The 16,951-nt window shown below is 35.5% G+C and overlaps 1 protein-coding gene and 1 non-coding gene across 10 annotated transcripts in view; both read right to left on the reverse strand.

Annotated features, from left to right (window-relative positions):
* Positions 1-740: 740 nt before the first annotated feature.
* EHBP1 (EH domain binding protein 1) overlaps positions 741-16,951 on the reverse strand; it is a 587,840-nt gene continuing 571,629 nt past the window's right edge. For all 9 annotated transcript variants that reach the window (XM_027773334.1, XM_027773333.1, XM_006152207.3 and 6 more), the window contains 4 exons: positions 9,835-9,934; positions 8,391-8,464; positions 1,919-2,033; positions 741-1,692 (listed from right to left, as the gene is read on the reverse strand). In XM_027773334.1, the coding sequence (XP_027629135.1) occupies positions 1,602-1,692; positions 1,919-2,033; positions 8,391-8,464; positions 9,835-9,934 (380 nt within the window). In that variant the 3' untranslated portion in view covers positions 741-1,601. The remainder of the gene's footprint in view (positions 1,693-1,918; positions 2,034-8,390; positions 8,465-9,834; positions 9,935-16,951) is intronic.
* Positions 15,237-15,343, reverse strand: LOC114008451 (U6 spliceosomal RNA). The gene has a single exon (XR_003549983.1). It is a non-coding gene; the product is annotated as a U6 spliceosomal RNA (small nuclear RNA).

Raw genomic sequence — 16,951 nt, forward strand, 5'->3', positions numbered from 1 at the left:
ATCCAGGCTAAAGTATGAATGCTAGTGGACTGTTTTCTCTTAAGTTTTCGGACTTGTTGAACAAGCTTGCTTTGTTTGGACACCCCTGTACAGTGTGATAGAAACTACCAGAGAATCGCCAGTTTTTTCTGTAGTCTAGAACTTGTTAAATGTTCTTTTCCCTCATCTCATACACACATACTTGCATACACTCCTCTTTCCCCCCCTCTTCCACAAAAATAACTCTTCCTTTCACTCCAGTACCTACAGACTTGCAGGTTATCAGAAGACCCTGTGCTTTCATATGACTGTAAAACTAATCATTAAAATAATGTAGGAAAACCCATCAAGATATTAGTATTTTTCCACTGGTGTACAAGTCACAAATTTCCTTAAATCTTTAACAAAGATGACCCTTTACAAAAGCGATGATAGTTTATACTGCCTAAGAAAATGACTAATTACTTTTCAATTCACATTCGTGTGTCAGCAGGGCTCCCTTGGGATAGTGTAAACTTATTCACTCCAAATACAACCCAGTATCCTGCCCTGCGTTCCAGAGGATCATTTTCCACATGAAGTCTTACGGATACCAAATTTCCACTCAAACCAATGTCAAGTTAACATTGCAAGAAAGTAACAGCAGTGTTTAAGGTAAGAAAGTTTCTGCTTTTATTGAAAATTTATATATGACTCAGTATTGTAATAAATAAACAGATAACCATTTTCACACACACAAAAAATGACAGTGCTATGCTAGAGGAGAAAATATTAATTGGGGGATTTACTTGTAGTGGCAAGACGAACTTTTATCAATACAGAATAAATATTAACAGCATTCTTCAGCCAAAGTTGAGACCCAACAGAAAGTAGGAACCAAGCAAGATGTAATAAATAATTATCCAAAGAAAAAAGATGGTGCTCTCAGGTGGTAAGACTGTCTTTGTAAACTGATGCATGTCAATTAGTCCCATCCTCACAGCTCACCTTCAAACCACAGGGCTTGTCTCAGGCTATGTTAAAGAACCATCCTCTGAGGAAAGCAGGGGAGAGGAACTCTATTATCCTTACAGTGAAACGCAAAACAACTGCAGAAAACCCCACTGGTAAATAGAACACAGTTTAATAAGTAGTTTGAATATGATCTAACTATAAAATTTAGGTAACAGAGTAAATGTTACATATGGCAGGACTGGAAAAAAAATCATTCATGACATTTTTCTTATCTCCCTATTCCCCCCTCCCACCATCATTATGCTATCATTACCATTACCAACAACAACAAAAATGCTTCAGATTTTCCTCCCATGGAAAAATGAGAGAAAGTAAAGGTGGTTTTTTTTTTTTTCTTCTTAAACAGTTTCTTGAACACCTCCAATACCAATCACTCGTAAGGTATCTGCGCAAATCGATTCCACATGATTTCAAGGAAATGCCCCCCCCCAAAGCTATTTTGGAGTTCTGTGTATTACATGAAAAGAGGGAGGGGAAAGGGTGGTGGTGCTAAAGAGGTACAATCCAGCCAAACATAATGTTAAAAGTTGTAAATCAACCAGTCTGTCTGACTTTCTGGTCTGGAGACCCAAGACTCTGAAAGGTTGGAAGAGGCTCTGGTCTGAGCGTTACTGAAGAACACATTTCTCCTCTTTCTTGGCCATCTTGCCTTTGTTTTGCTCCAGAGTTCGCTCCAAATGCTCATCTTCTTCTTCGGCCCTGGATGTCAGACAAACAGGAAACACAATTATTTTTCTTCGTGGAGGGCAGAGCAGCACACCTCCCTCACCCAGTGGTTGGATCCCCAGCGGGAACAGGGAGCACCGGGCCAGCGCAAGGCTGCCCAGCTCTCCAGAGACCTCTGGATTGAACTTTCTGCAAACTTCTCGGCCCCTCGGCAGGTGGCACAGCCTCGGCCCCGACCCCGACCCCAAGGCCCACTCACTGCTTCTCCTGCGCATCCAAGTCCCTGACGAGCGCGTCGCGCTTATCCACCAGGGCCACCAGCTCATCCAGCAGGAGCTGCTCGCGTCGCTTCTGGGCCTCGGTTTTCTGCCAGTCTGCAGGAGACCGGAGGCTAGTTACCCACCGGCAGGGCCTCCGCACACCAGGCCCCCCGCCCTCCCCTTCCCGCCTTTTCAGTTTCCTTGTATTCCTCCGCAAACCGTTGTTATAGAGCCATTAGCTAGTGTTTTCTGGGGAATCGGCCGTCGTGAGGGGCTCACTCGTAAAACCATACTTCCTAAGTTGTTTTCCGCAGATGGCGATGGCTACGGCAGGGGCGGGGCCTGCTAAAGACCAGGTGTGAGCCGGTGGCCAGCCGGAGGTGCGCACCTGAATCCAGTCACCGTGGGGGAGGGGAGCTGGAGGCCCAGAAGAGGTTGGCCCAGGGGTGGTGGCGGGGGACGCGGGTAAATGAGGAGGCGGGAAACAGAGATGGGCGATAAAATCATTCTGAAAAGGCTAGAGAATCTGCCTGAGAACCTAGCCTCGTCCCCAGCCCCCACTCTCACCCCAAACAGCCCATTCTTCGCTAATTTCCTCTTCGCTCTATTTTAGCAGTTGGATGTATCTCACACTGGGCGCCATATGCTTCACAATAACTTTAAAAGTAGTGAATCGGCTAATTAGCATTTTTCTTTGAAGTAAAAAATAAATTTGCTCTGCAATATTACACTGCAGCTCTCGATCGCATCACAGCCAGTTTTCTTTTGGAGACGTTTGCTGGGTAGTTTCAAATCAAAGCACTTTTGCAAAGGAAAAATTACATACTTCTTTTTGAAACCCCATGTGAAAGGTTGGAAAATCCGATGGGCAGTGCTCTTTCCTTGTGTGGAGGCCTTTTTTTTTTTGGTTTTTTTTTTTTTTTTTTTGAGGGTTTAGGCCCCAGTAATATATTTCCTAATCATTGCTGGTCTGATAATTCCTTAAGGTGAGCAGCAGTTTCATTTCATAAAAGAGGACCAAATCGAACATTTAAAATACTTTTGAAACCAAAGCCAACTGCTCTCTGGCCAGACTGTAAGGGCTTGTAACTGTCAATCAACCCCCAGTCTACCCCGCCTCCCTCATTAGGAAGGTAAACAATGAAAAGAAGAAGTAGATGATGAGGCAGATAGCAGAACAAATGAGGACCTAAAGGGAAACAGGACACCAGCTTTAAAAAAGAAAGCAGAAAGAAAAACCCTTGGCCACTGACTCCTGCAGCCCCCTCCCCCCCAGCAAATGCACTCTCCAAAAAACAGAGAGGAGTGCAATCCTTTCGGGTTTCTCTCTTCTCTCTCCATTGCCCTGGGCAATCATGTTAAAACTCACATGGCTGGTGCTTATTCAGATAAACCTAACAATGCACACCGCTGGTTACCATGTGAATCTTCACAAACCACACAAGAATGTGCTGGTTCAAATCCCCCCGACCCCCTCCAAAGCAAAATTTATTCAAGACAGCAAACTGCTCAGCAGCTTTATGAAAGCAAATGGTGCTAGAGGGAATTCTATCTTGTATTTACAAATTAAAAATTAGATGCATCATCATGCAATAAAGGTTAGAATAGTAGCAAAAAGCTAAAATGGTTTATTCAATTCTATCAGTATTCCTTTCAATATAAGCTAAACACATACAAACACATATATATGAAACATGCCATATGTTAATTATCCACATTCGATACAAAAACACCACACAAATACATTAAATAACTAACCACGCTACTCTTATAAAAAAGTAAAATATTCTATAGCATAGAAAAGTATTAGAATAGAATGCTTTTTTCTGAATATAAGAATTTTTCAAATAAACAGCATAACAGAAGAGAAGCCATATCTATCACAATTTATTCTTTAAATTTAGATGCAACTGAGGACAGTAATGCTGGAAATGTTCTAATTAAGTTCTTGTTCTTAAATCAGTCTTAACTTTACACAGCAGGTAAATTAATAGACTCTTCAGACTGAAAACATCTTAAAGATCATTTAGTCTAATCTCAGGTAATAATAGTTCTAGGAAAATTAACTCAGGAAAAAAACATGATAAATTTATAAAATATTTGTAACTAAAATTTTTAATTATTAAGGTTGCCACTTGTGAATATTACTTTTTCCATTTCTAACCTCAAAATACCATTCTGATGATAAGCTCTCATTTATAATTCTTTTTTCAAAAATATTTTGATAACACCTTTACAACTGGAACACAAATTTTCTAAGCCATCCACACAAAAATATGAAATTGAGAATTATTTAAAAAGTTTTTAATCAAGAAAAAATAAATTTTAACAGCAGGCACACATTTTTCTTAATTAAATTATTCCTTCTCTGAACTTGACTAGTCACTGTTAAAGCTTTAATTAGTAATTTAAAATATGAGGATTTATTTAACATGGAAAAAATTAGGACTTTTATGATGTGCATAAAAGAGGGAACTTTTATTTTTAACCCCTTCAGTATTGAATACATTTTAAAAATCTTAACTTCTTCCTAGTTTATGATATTTTCCATAACTAAAATAAAAACATTTTAAAATTAAGAATATTTAGATAATTTTTATCATTCCAGGGTCACATTTAACATGAGATTTGGATTTGAAATATTCTAGAGTAAATTTATAAGATTTTCCAGATTTAATCTGCCTTACTATCAATATCTGTCTACAAAATATTAGTCAATTGTGGAGGATATGGCGAGATGCAACAAACAGATTTTGCATTAGGAAAACTATTCTTTTCCTTTGAATTTGCTTTCAAATAATGGGGATAAATTACTACATATATTATACACACACACCCCATATAAACACATACATATATATTTGAATGCTAATTTTTGATATCAAATAAACTATTTTGTTCATTTTCTACAAAGGAAGTATTATTACATTTAAAATTGATCAAGATTCACATTTGTATGTTCAAGTCTAAATTTTTAAAAATCTGTATTTAAATAGCTTGAACTAGACATACCATGTTTTAAAAACCTGCACGTAAGTTTATGTCACCTATTGTGCATTTTAAGAAAGGATTACTCACCTATGTCACCAGTCACAGCTAGCTAGCTATACTGACTTTAGCTTGGACAGACTACTATGTGGGTTCTGATTAATTTAAAGATTCCAGTGTACTTTTGCTACAAAAGCCATATCCTCTTGCAACAAATAGGATTAAGTTTTGATGCTGCATTTGAGCCAAAGTGTTAAAATAAAGAGATTCTGTTTATGTCCATCTGTACTAAGGTGTTTTGTTAATTTAAAAAACTCTTTTTTATATATGGCCAATTAATTATTCATTCTCCAATTCAGTTTATTTGCTAAAGTTCGTAATTACCTTGAAAAAAGGCAAGAGAAATACCTATAAACACTTTAATAGAAAGGACCTGAAGTTCTTGTAGTAAACCTTCAACCTTGCTACTATAAATAAGCTTGGCACTTTGATGAAAATTAACACTAGTTTTGTAAAGAGCACATTGGGGGATTGCAGTCAAGTCTTATCTTTAGTTCCAGTCAACTAGCAATCCTGAAAGAGTTTGCATCATCATCAGAACAGGCCATTTGATAGGATTCTACCGCTGTACCTAATCAATCTATGGAAGACTGTGGCTGTGCTGTGTAACAAAGCTAAAATAGATTTACAAATGGGGTTTTAGGGGATAAGCTCCTCCACAGGATTACATATTGATTTTAAATATAAAAAGCTTATCATATAAACCATAACTACAAAAATAGTGAACCTATGCATAAATCCCTTTAGAAGAGCACCCACTTCAAACTCTAAGCCAAGAATAAATCAAGATGTACAAAATCCTAGAGAAGATCCATTTCTTGTACAGAAAATGAACATACCACTTTCTAAAAGCCCACCCCAATGTGTGCAGAAATGAATTTATCTTTCCTGAGGGGGAATTAAATAATCTGGAACAAAAAAAAACTATAGGAAAAGTATCTAAAAGATGTTTGTTAGCTTGAGGGATCCTACAACTTAGCTCAGTAGAGTGAAACTCCTGCTATGAAAACACCTCAGGAAAAAAGGGGGAAAAAAAACAGGTCAAAGTGATTATGGATTCACAGAAGAATGGATGTATTGAATATTATTTTTTTACTATCAAACCAAGCTGTTAATATTTCTTTCAATGTGCTATGGCTATTAGTATTCTGTACTTCTCTCCTGGTGAATGGTTTCAGCAGCAGATTTATTTGAAAAGATTTTAGTTTATTACTAAAACCATCTTATGGCTACTAAGTAGAAGAGATGGGAAAAGAAAAGAGGAATGAACTTTAAAACAAAGGAAAGCAAAACAAAACCAACTAGTGTTGCCTATTCATGTATTTTTCTGTGGTGTTTTAACACTCGAAAGGCTATTGAACTGCATGTGTATCCATTCTAAGCACTGGCTCAGAGAACACCGTTTTTACAGAGCTGATCTTCACAATGACCAGCACCTCTCTAGGACAGCCCAGCCCATGTACTGCCCAGGCTAGTGGCATAGGCCTCTCTCTCAGAAAGTGTCTTTATTTGTAATCAACAGGCTGCTCCTTTCCTCAAATCTCCTTTTTCCTTCAACCACAACGGAAATAGGCAGGGAGATTCAAGACAGGGTCAGATATTGGACAATGTAATTAAAAAACAAAAGAATAACTCAAAACAAAACAAAACAAAACAAAAAACCAGCCCTTATATTAAAAATGTTTTAAAAAGAAAAACATTATTTTTTACCTATTCTTCAAATATATGACTTTCTACTGGGTCTTCTGTATGTACGAGAAAGGTTAAGCAGATAAAGTGTTAAGATTATTTAAGATTGTAAGTCTGGTATATAAGGATAGAATTGATACTGGGATCTTTTATACGTGTCATTGTCCTCCTTTTAAGACGGGAATTTAGCAATAACATTGATTTGTGGGATAAAACCAGTATCTGCCTTAAAAGTCAATTGTATTGTATCAAGCTGTATTTTAGGGACAATTTACCTTTCGATATATGAGAGAGTGGGTTAAATTTAAAAAAAAATAATATTCTGTATTTAGTGTAATGTTTACATAATCTATAAAGAATAAACTATATAATGGATTATATATTATACATACTACATACACATACATTTTATAGTGCACACACATGCACGTATATACACTATATAAATAGCATCTGTGGTACTTACCACTGACTATTTAGCTTTCTAATCTTTTTTAAAGACTTTATCATGACTACAAGAATTATACTGAGGGGACAAATACCATGCAGAATACTGTGTACTTTATTTCAATGGTAAGTTTCACAGAATTTCTCAGATAACTTTGGTAAACTTTATAGTCATTATCGATGGTATAATATGATACATTTTGATAGCCACTTGAAGGAAATTAACTGAATCCTTTTAAAATACAGTAAGTCAGATTCTGAAATGAGAATATAAAATGTTGCCCGTGACATTTATCAAATGAGATTATGGATATAAAAGTAATTAAAAATAAAAATTCCATCTTCCATAAACATAGAATATTTAGATAAACTGTATGCATTTTATTTGATAATAGTATTTATTAAAATATCTTAAGACTATAAAGCTTCACTTGGCTTTCCTTTACAAACTTAAATTTCCAGTTTCTGAACTAATTAGAATTGACTTATTATGGATCAGGTACCTTATCAGGTGAAGAACAAAATTACCATGGACAGTCAATGGGTTAAGAGGTCAATATAGAATAGGAAAATCAATTTGCATTGATTAGACAAAAGGTCCATTTTACAGAGCCCAAAGGATTAGCTTTTAAGCAGACATCTTTGAACTATAAGACATTTTCAACTAAGATGAGAACAGCATTATAAAAATACTTAAGAATTAAAAAAAGTCATATACAGTTAATGCCATAGTAAAGCTAGCTGATGTTTACCGATATTATGAACCATATGTAAAATTACATATAATTCATTTAAAAGCTTAATGAATGGTATGAAAGTATTTCATTTATCTCTTATGCCAGTCTTTATTATCTGAATATCCTTTTAATAGGTGGAATTGTAAGACCAATAGCAGACTGGACAGTGATGCATTTCAATGTCAACATCAATTAAGGTAAAATTTAAGAGTCTGAATGTGAAAAATAATAAATCTTTTCCAAACCTCCATGGTGGAAATGACTTCAAATTGTACACAAGGAAAACGTAATAAATCAATTTACTTCTTATATTTTGTACTCTATGAAAATGTAAGCTTACTGAATCAAAAGTTAAAATAAGTATCTGCTTAATAGCAAACATAATGACAGTGTCGAAGTTAGGGTCCTAGGGCGAATACTGTTTTCTACGCATTTGCAATTCCTGCAGGTTCCTAGTGCACCAGAGCTAGTAGGACCAGAGGTGTATTATACTCTGAATCTCTTTGACAATTGACACCTCCTATACCTCACCCACCACAGCATTTCTTACCTTCAATGGCTAGCATTGCACGTAATTCCCGGTTCAGGAGCTCATACCTTCGCTCTAAATCGTGTTCTTTTTCCCTAGGCAAGTTGCAAAAGTTCATCAATATGCTAATTACTAAATCATTAAACACTTAAAAGAACCTTTAGGTTACATTGATTTTAGAACTCATAACTGACTTTTCTCTTTACCTTTAAGCCACTCCAAACAAACGATACACAAACATAAAACCTTCCTCAGTTGAGTATTTACTATTTCCCTCCTCAAATTTTGAATGGAACAGAAGTATATTTTAATCTGAGGATAAGTAGTCTCATTCTTCAGAGCTTTTTGTATTAAGTGCTCATTGTAATAAGTGTATAAGGCTACTTTCTAAAATATTTTCATATTTCATAATCAATACTTGCTAGCCCAGAAGTTTTCGTGAAAAGACTGTAAGAAACATGAAACTACCGCCACTACAAATTTAATATAGAGGCAAGTAAAGAACCAGTATTAGTTAAGTTTTGTGCTTCATTCTAACTCTTTTATTGAGTTCATGCATGGCATAAAATTATAACATTAAGACTTTTTCACTAAAATGAAACAAGTAAACCTGCTTATTCCCACACTAGGTGGCATACTACAAGAACATAGCTAGTCAGCAGAAAAGAACAAACATTACATCCTATAGGCAATTAAATGCTAAAGTCTAAGAATGCTTATATTTGGTCTAGTCTCCATTTTACTGTAATTCTTGCAATCATAAAAATGTCACCTCTTTTAAAGTAATTAATCTCTTCTTGCAAAATTTACAGTAATCGCACCTGTAGACTATTAATGTAGTTTTGTCCTTATTAAGAGTTGTTTCATTTGTTAACTTCAAATTTGTCATTCAATAAATTTCAGTTTTATTTCTTTTTACCCTCTAACCCTCAATATAAACCAAACTTCCTTCCTTGAGCAAGTGATATGTATCTTTTAAACACAAAAATTAATATTCCTTGGCCTTCCATGTAATAAACATTTTTTCCCAGTGTCTATCACTCCATTTAGTCATGTTTATTGTCCAGAAGAAAATCATTATATACTATTTTTAATTTTTATATAAAAAAATAACCATGGGGGCTGGCAGATGGCATGGAGGTTAAGGGCGCTGGACTTCAACATGGCTGACCATGGTTTGGGTACTGGACTGGTGACTTGCTTTCTCACTTTCTCTTTCTCTCTCTCTCTCTTTCTCTCTCTCTTTTTTTTTTTTTCCCTCACTCTGGCCCTCTCTGGTCAAATTAAGATAAATAAATAGATAAAGTTAAATAAAATGATTCTTTAAAAAAAAAGCATAATTATGAATCTCTCAGGAAAGAAAGAAATTAAGCCTAGTAAATACAAAAACACAAAGAAGGCAGTAACAAAAAGCCTAAGATTTTTCAATGTTGTAAGAAAACCCAGAACCATCATGAGTACTTACAGAAGAGAGAGCTGGTTCATTCTTCTTATTAAGGCATTTTTCTTATTAACTAACATAAACCACTCCTGCATCAAAGCTTCTTCTTCTTCTGTGTTCCTTCCTAAAATTCAGAAAGAGTTACTTCTTATATGACATTTACAAGCTAAGTTTTCTTTTTAACAAGGAAAAAGATTCTAGCTACTCCAATACTATACATTAAATTACTTATAATAATATGAGATTAAAGGCCTAAAAAAAGAATCAGTATTTAAAAACTCATAAGCCAATCTTCTAAAGCTGATATTATTCGGCATGCATATATAGGTCCCCCTGAACATACCTATAGATCATATTAACACTAAGTACAGTAAACAAAGTGTTCCACCTTTTAAATCCTCCCCAGAGGCTGACTTGCTATTATGTTTCAATGAGAAACTCATAGCGCTGACAGACATCTGGTCATGATAAAAAAATAAATAAATAAAAAACCTTAAAAATCATTAAAGCAGGAAAATCAGAGAAGTCTAGAGATTGTGTGAGAGCTTCTACTTGTAACAACTTGCCTTCCCCCCCCACTCTTATTTTCCTCCCTAAAAGTAAACTGAAGATGTGTGTGTATATACCACTCTGGAACTCATCATCCCTAATAGGGTAAACCACTTGCAAAATGTCAAATACACTACAAATGATAAGACTACTGTAAAAACACTCACACGCGTGTGTGCACACACACACACACACACAAACGAGGAACATGATAATGTTCAGAAAACATTTGAGCAGAGGGACAATCTAATATTTTAGATCGCATGTAAGAGATATTTAAAACTCACTATCCTTAACACCCATTCCATCATCTATACCACCACGCCACCCACCCCTCAAAGGCCCATATATTAATGGTTATAATGCAGTACATATTTGGTATTATTTCTGTAGAAGTAGGCCATAATTATATGCAAGAAAAATACTTTCCTCACATTTTCTTTCCTCTTCATTTAAATTATACCTAGTGAGATTTACAGTTCTTTTACTTTTTTAAAATTTCACCCATGATTGGTTTATTTCTTTGCCAATAGCCATTATTTAATACTTTAGTCCAACTTCAGTGTAGTATTCAGAGGGTTAACTTAAACATCTAATTAAAAAAAAATCAAACATCTGGGGCCGGCAGGTGGTGTGGTGGTTAAGGTGCTGGACTCCCATATGGTCAACCATGGTTCGTGTCCTGGACCTGGCAGCTTCCTTTCTCCCTTTCCCTCTCTCTCTGGTTGGTTAAATAAATTAATTAATTAAATAAAATAATTCTTAAAAAAAAATAGAACACCCTAAGATTATACTACTTTCTAAATTCCATTTTCTTTTCTTAAGAATTATTTTATTTAACTTCATTTATTATGATGATTATTATTTTTCAGTTTGATCAGAAAGAGACAGAGGAAAATTGAGAAAGCAAGCCCCAGGCTAGACTTGAACTGTGGTGGGCCACGTGGGAATCTAGTGCCTTTACCCACCACACCACCTGCTGGCCCCCTAAATTCTATTTTCTTTTTTAAGCAAGATACTCCCTTTTAAACTTTGAACACATTACTTGTTCACTTTAAAAAGCCCAACAATGGTATAACTGAGTAAAAGATAAGTTCTCCTCCCCAACTTCCCTGCTATATATCCCTCTTCAGATTGAATAGTATTACAGTTTAGTGTATCTCCTTCCATACCATAAACACAGTTAAGTCTACCACTCACTGCGTACTTTATCTGTAGATGCATATAAGTTTCTTCAACCTAAGTGAGACCATAGCATATACTGGCTTATGAACTGTTCTATCATGCACTGAAAAATCTGTTAAAGAGAATTTTTGCTATAGGGCACACATAGTTGCCAGACAGACAGACAGAAAGAGAGAGAGAGAGAGAGAGAGAGAGAGAGAGAAATCATCCCCTAGGAGGATGGCCATGCTCTATTCCATTCTCCTCTATTCTCCACTTAGGATTTTGGGCACACATGCACATAGACCCAGCATGAATTTCAAGCTTCTAGGTCCAGGACTTGAACCGTGGTCAGCCATGTGGGAGTTCCAGTGCCTTAACAACTATACCACCTGCTGGCCCCTCTGATAATTCTTTTTAATGCTTGCATAATTTATGGTCTTACCATAGTTCATGTAACTATTTCTACACTACCAGAAATCTGAAGAAAATTTTAGAATGAAAATAGTATAAAAAAGCTACATAGGGGCCAGCAGCTGGTGTGGTGGTTTAGGTGTGGTGGTTAAGGTGCTGGGCTCCCACATGGCTGACCGCAGTTTCAGTCCTGGACTTGGCGGTTTGCTTTCTTACTTCCTCTCTCTCTCTGGTGAGCATCATGTGCCCTATAGCAAATTAAAAAATAATAATAATAAATAATTATTTTAAAAAACAAACAAAACAAAAGCTGTGTAAAAGATTAAACACATATCCCTATAAAATAGGTAACTGTTGTCCACCTTGAAGGAGCATAGTGAGAGTATGTGCTCTCATTAAATGCTGTTAAAACTTAATGGTACGAAGCCGACTTAAGATAGATTCTTTCAGAGTCTGAACAAAAGTCTTTATTGTTTTACAGTATTTTTAATCTCTCTTTTAAGGTAGCTGGTTTTGTATTCACTTTGGACCATGTGATGTCTTGACACTGGTCATGTGATACAGGCTGCGATAGGCACAAATCCCTGGGTAGCAACAAAAGAAGAAAGAGCAAAAAGAAAAAGCTGAGAAAAAGCTTGCAATTTGGAAAAAGGCCAATTGTACCCTGGTGAAGGCCTTTTTGATCAGTGAAATGACACATGTGTGCAATATTAATAGGTGTAGATTTTATGATATTTTATTTTCTGATTAAAGACTTAATTATTGTCTTTATAACCTAAGTGGCTTCTGAAAGTATAGACATATTAAAACTTTGTTTTGAGTCTAACTTAACCTATAATTGAGGCTTTCAGGCAATCGTAGAAGCAACTAGCCTACTCTTAAATTAGCATCATTTTCTTCAATGGAAGGCTGCTTCCTTGAGAATAACAATATTGATGTGGTACGGTGTTATTTTCGGTTTAATTCATGCCTATGATTTCTAGGTAAGAATAAAAATCACTCTCCCCTAATTGTTAGGAAATAACTAATACTAAAAGAGTCTCATGTTTCAAAAGGAAATAAGCCTAACAATAAAACATTTAAAGACACATAACACTTTGCTATACAGTTTTAAATTAAATGAAAAGACATATTTGAGGATAAATCAATTCCACATCACGAAATATTTATCTGAGATAGAATAATGGAGATCTATACTTAGACTTATAATAAAAAATTAAAATTTCTTCCAATACATAATACAGTATTGTTTTTTGGAATGTTAAATTTTTTAAATTTAAAAAGCTTTTAAAAGCCAGTAAGTTGAACCATTACAAATTAATCCTGACTTTAATAACTGGTTAAAGACCCCTTTAGCTTTATAAGTAACAAAAAATATTAAAGCCTGTGATCACAGTGAGCTTTTCTCATTTCTCCTCTAACCATTTGTTATTTAATCCAATACTAGTAATCCAATTTGTCCATCAGACTTTTAAAGGGCAGAATGCAACTTCCTCAGCTTAGACACTTTTCAAAGTACAATATATTTTTCAAATGAATGCTGGATGTTTCATTTTTCCCAACTGTTCCTAGCTCTAATGCATGAGGAAAAAAAGAACAAGATGAACATTGTTCATACTGATTAAGTAAGAGCTCATTAAAGAGCTGTCAGTGCGGTACTTTGAATATGCATGAAGCATATAATCAGATCTAGTACCGTCACTAGAGGAGAATACGGTAAGTACAAAGGATTGATTTAATTACTTAGAGTGGGCTGTGGTGGTAAAGCAGTCTTGTTAGTGCAAAAAGAAAAAGAGGTTGTATTCTGGCACTGTTAGAAAAAAGGCAGTTTTAGCTTCTGCCACAATACTTAATCTCAGAATAAAGCACTTTACATTGTAGCTTAAAATGAAGACTGTCATTATTTTATAAAATGGCCATAAATCATTTAATCTTGTTTAACCTCACCTGGTTAACTACCTCTCTTTCAAAATTATCTTTAATTTGTAATTACAACCACATTTTTGTCACCTTGCAGCCAATACTGAAGCTTTTTAAAATCTTAAATATTTTCTCCAGTTTCATGACCTGAAAAATTCAAGACAAGTACTACTGAAAGACATTTTGTCAAAAAAAAAAAAAAAAAAAAAAAAGACAAAATACTATACTTCAGTTTATGGCTGCAAAAATGTAAAAGCACAACACTGTATTTTAAAACAAAGAACCTCATGTTTATTAAACATTACCAAAGAAACTATATAAGTTGTTTTCACTTTAACATTTTAAAGTATTATCTAATTAATACATTCTCTGTTTATATATTTTTTTCTACTTTGTTTCCTCAAGGATTTCTGTTACATATTTTGCCTCTAAGAATGTAATATCTTTTCTGACATCACAATCTTTCTTTTTTTAAACAAATCATTTATTTAATTTTTATTTTATTATTATTATTTATTAACTTGCTATAGGGCCATGTGCTCACAATGGAGAGGGAGAGTGAGAAAAAGAGAAAAACCAAGCTGCCAGGTCCAAGACTTGAACCACTGTCAGCCATGTGGGAGTCCAGTCCCCTAACCACTATGTCCGCTACTAATTCCCACTTCACAATCTCTTAATTTTAGTTTTTTCTTTTAATCAATTATTATAACTTGGGTATGATTTGTAAAAATTATTAATATTTAAGGATAATGATAACGTCAGGAAAAGTAACTATAAAATGACTTCAAATCATTCTTCCTATCACATAGCTAACAAAAACCACAAATAATGCACAGCTCTACATGTAGTACAAATAATGTTAGTTGACCCTAGCAACCACTTTTATATTACATCCCATCCAAAAATAAATTGATTTAAAGTTAAGAAGTGATTTTATTCAGAATTCATTTATTCAACCCAGAGTTCATATGTAACTTATTTTTTCAGAAGTAGTGTTTTCAATGTAGGTCTTAAAATTAATTACAAAAAAATGATGTTAGAAACTGAAATTATAGGGGCCAGCAGGTGGCATGGTGGTTAAGGCGCTGGATTCCCACATGGCTGACTGCAGTTTGTGTCCTGGCCTGGCTACTTGAAAACTATACTGGGCACATGTGTCTGCATACCCAAGATCCTGGGAGAAGAATGGAGGAGAGAGGATTGTAGTGTGGCCATTACTACTGGGGAATGATTTCTCTGTCTCTCTCTCTTCTATCTCTTTTTGGTGACTGTGCATGCCCTATCACAAAGTGAAAACAAACAAACATACAAAACTGAAATTATGAATATTTTTTAAATTGTCTTCTAATGAACTTTTCTGAATTAATCTTTTTTTTTTTTTTAATATGGAACACTTCATGAATTTGTGTGTCATCCTTGCACAGGGGCTACGCTAATCTTCTCTGTATCGTTCCAATTTTAGTATGTGTGCTGCCTAAGTGAGCACACTGAATTAATCTTACACCATAAAATTATCTACTGGGCCAGCAGGTGACATGGTGGGTAAGGTGCTAGATCCCCCCAGGGCCAACTCCATGGTTTGAGTCCTGGACCTGGTAGCTTGAACAAACATGCTGAGTGTGTGTTTGCTTGTGTGCCTGAAATCCCAAGGGAAGAATGGAGAAGGGACTGTGGCATGGCCAACCCATGAGGGATGGTTTCTCACTTTTCCCCTCTCTGTCTCTCGCCAGCGAAGGTACTAGCACTATGGCAAAATTTAAAAGAAAAAAAAAGAAAGCTAGGTATTAGTGAATTCTTATGTAACTATAAAATAAAGAACAATACAGTTTTAGCTGAATAGATATAGGCTGCTGGCATATATGTATACAAAGTCAAGATTCTCCACCACTTAAACATTAAAGAATGCTGGTATCTTGCCATAACTATAGTGGGAATGGCTGACTTGTGATGACATGTAGTCCTCTAAAGACACAACACAGCAAAGCTAAAGCAAACACAAAAACAGAAAAAATGGCCATTATAAATTGTTCTGATAGCAATTAAAAGTGGCCATTATAAATTGTACTGATAGCAATTACAATAATACAATCCCCTTTGAAAAGATATTACAATCAAGGGACATATGAAAGTGTCCAATTACTGACAATCAAAAAAAATTTTTTTAAAGAATTAGTTTATTTAACTCTATTTGTTTAATTAATTAATTTATTTAAATTTGACCATAGAGGAACAGAGAGAGAGAGACAAAGCAAGCCGCCAGGTCCAGGACTCAAACCACAGTCGACTATGTGGGAGCCCACTGCCCTTAATCACGATGCCACCTGCCAGCCCCAGAAACATTTTAAGATAAGACTCAGGACCAGCAGATGGCATAATGGTTATGTCTCTGGATTTCCAAGTAGTTGACCATGGTTTGAGTCCTGGACCTGCAGTTTAAAAAAACTCATGCTGGGTGCGTATACACACGTGCCCAAAATCCTGAAAAGATAATGTAGGAGAAGGGACTGCGGCATGGCCATCACTCCTGGGGTGTGATTTTTCACTTTCTGTCTCTGTTTCTCGAGTGAGCACATGCACCCTATAGCAAAAATACACAAAGTCAAAAAACTCACACCAAGCACGTGTGTATGTGTGCCTAAAGTCCCAGGAGAATGGAGAAGGGATTGCAGCATAGCTATCTCCCCTGGGGGATGATTTCTCGCTTTCTGTCTCTCTGGCAAGTGCATACACCTAGTAGCAAAAAATCTCTCTTTTTTCTTTTTTTAAAAAAGAAAACCTTGTGGTAAAAAAGAGCGAGAGAGAAAAAAGATTAATTTACTGCAGTTATAGGTCATGGAGACATTAATTCCATAGCCAAGATTATTATGAGACTCTAGTATCCCAGTTAGAGCAATATTATGAATATGACTTTTATTATATAAGGAAATGTTTCTGCTCCAAAAATATCCTCAAATGGCAATCAACATTTAAAAAAATAATCTTAGGACCGACAGATGGCGTAATGGTTAAGTTACTGGTCTCCCACGTATCGAACACGGTTTGAGTCCCAAACCTGGTGACTTAAAACTCATGCCAGGTGCATGCGTGTGTGTGT

Source organism: Tupaia chinensis, unplaced genomic scaffold (genome assembly GCF_000334495.1).
Source record: "Tupaia chinensis unplaced genomic scaffold, TupChi_1.0 Scaffold000341_1, whole genome shotgun sequence".
Taxonomy (NCBI): Eukaryota; Metazoa; Chordata; class Mammalia; order Scandentia; family Tupaiidae; genus Tupaia; species Tupaia belangeri.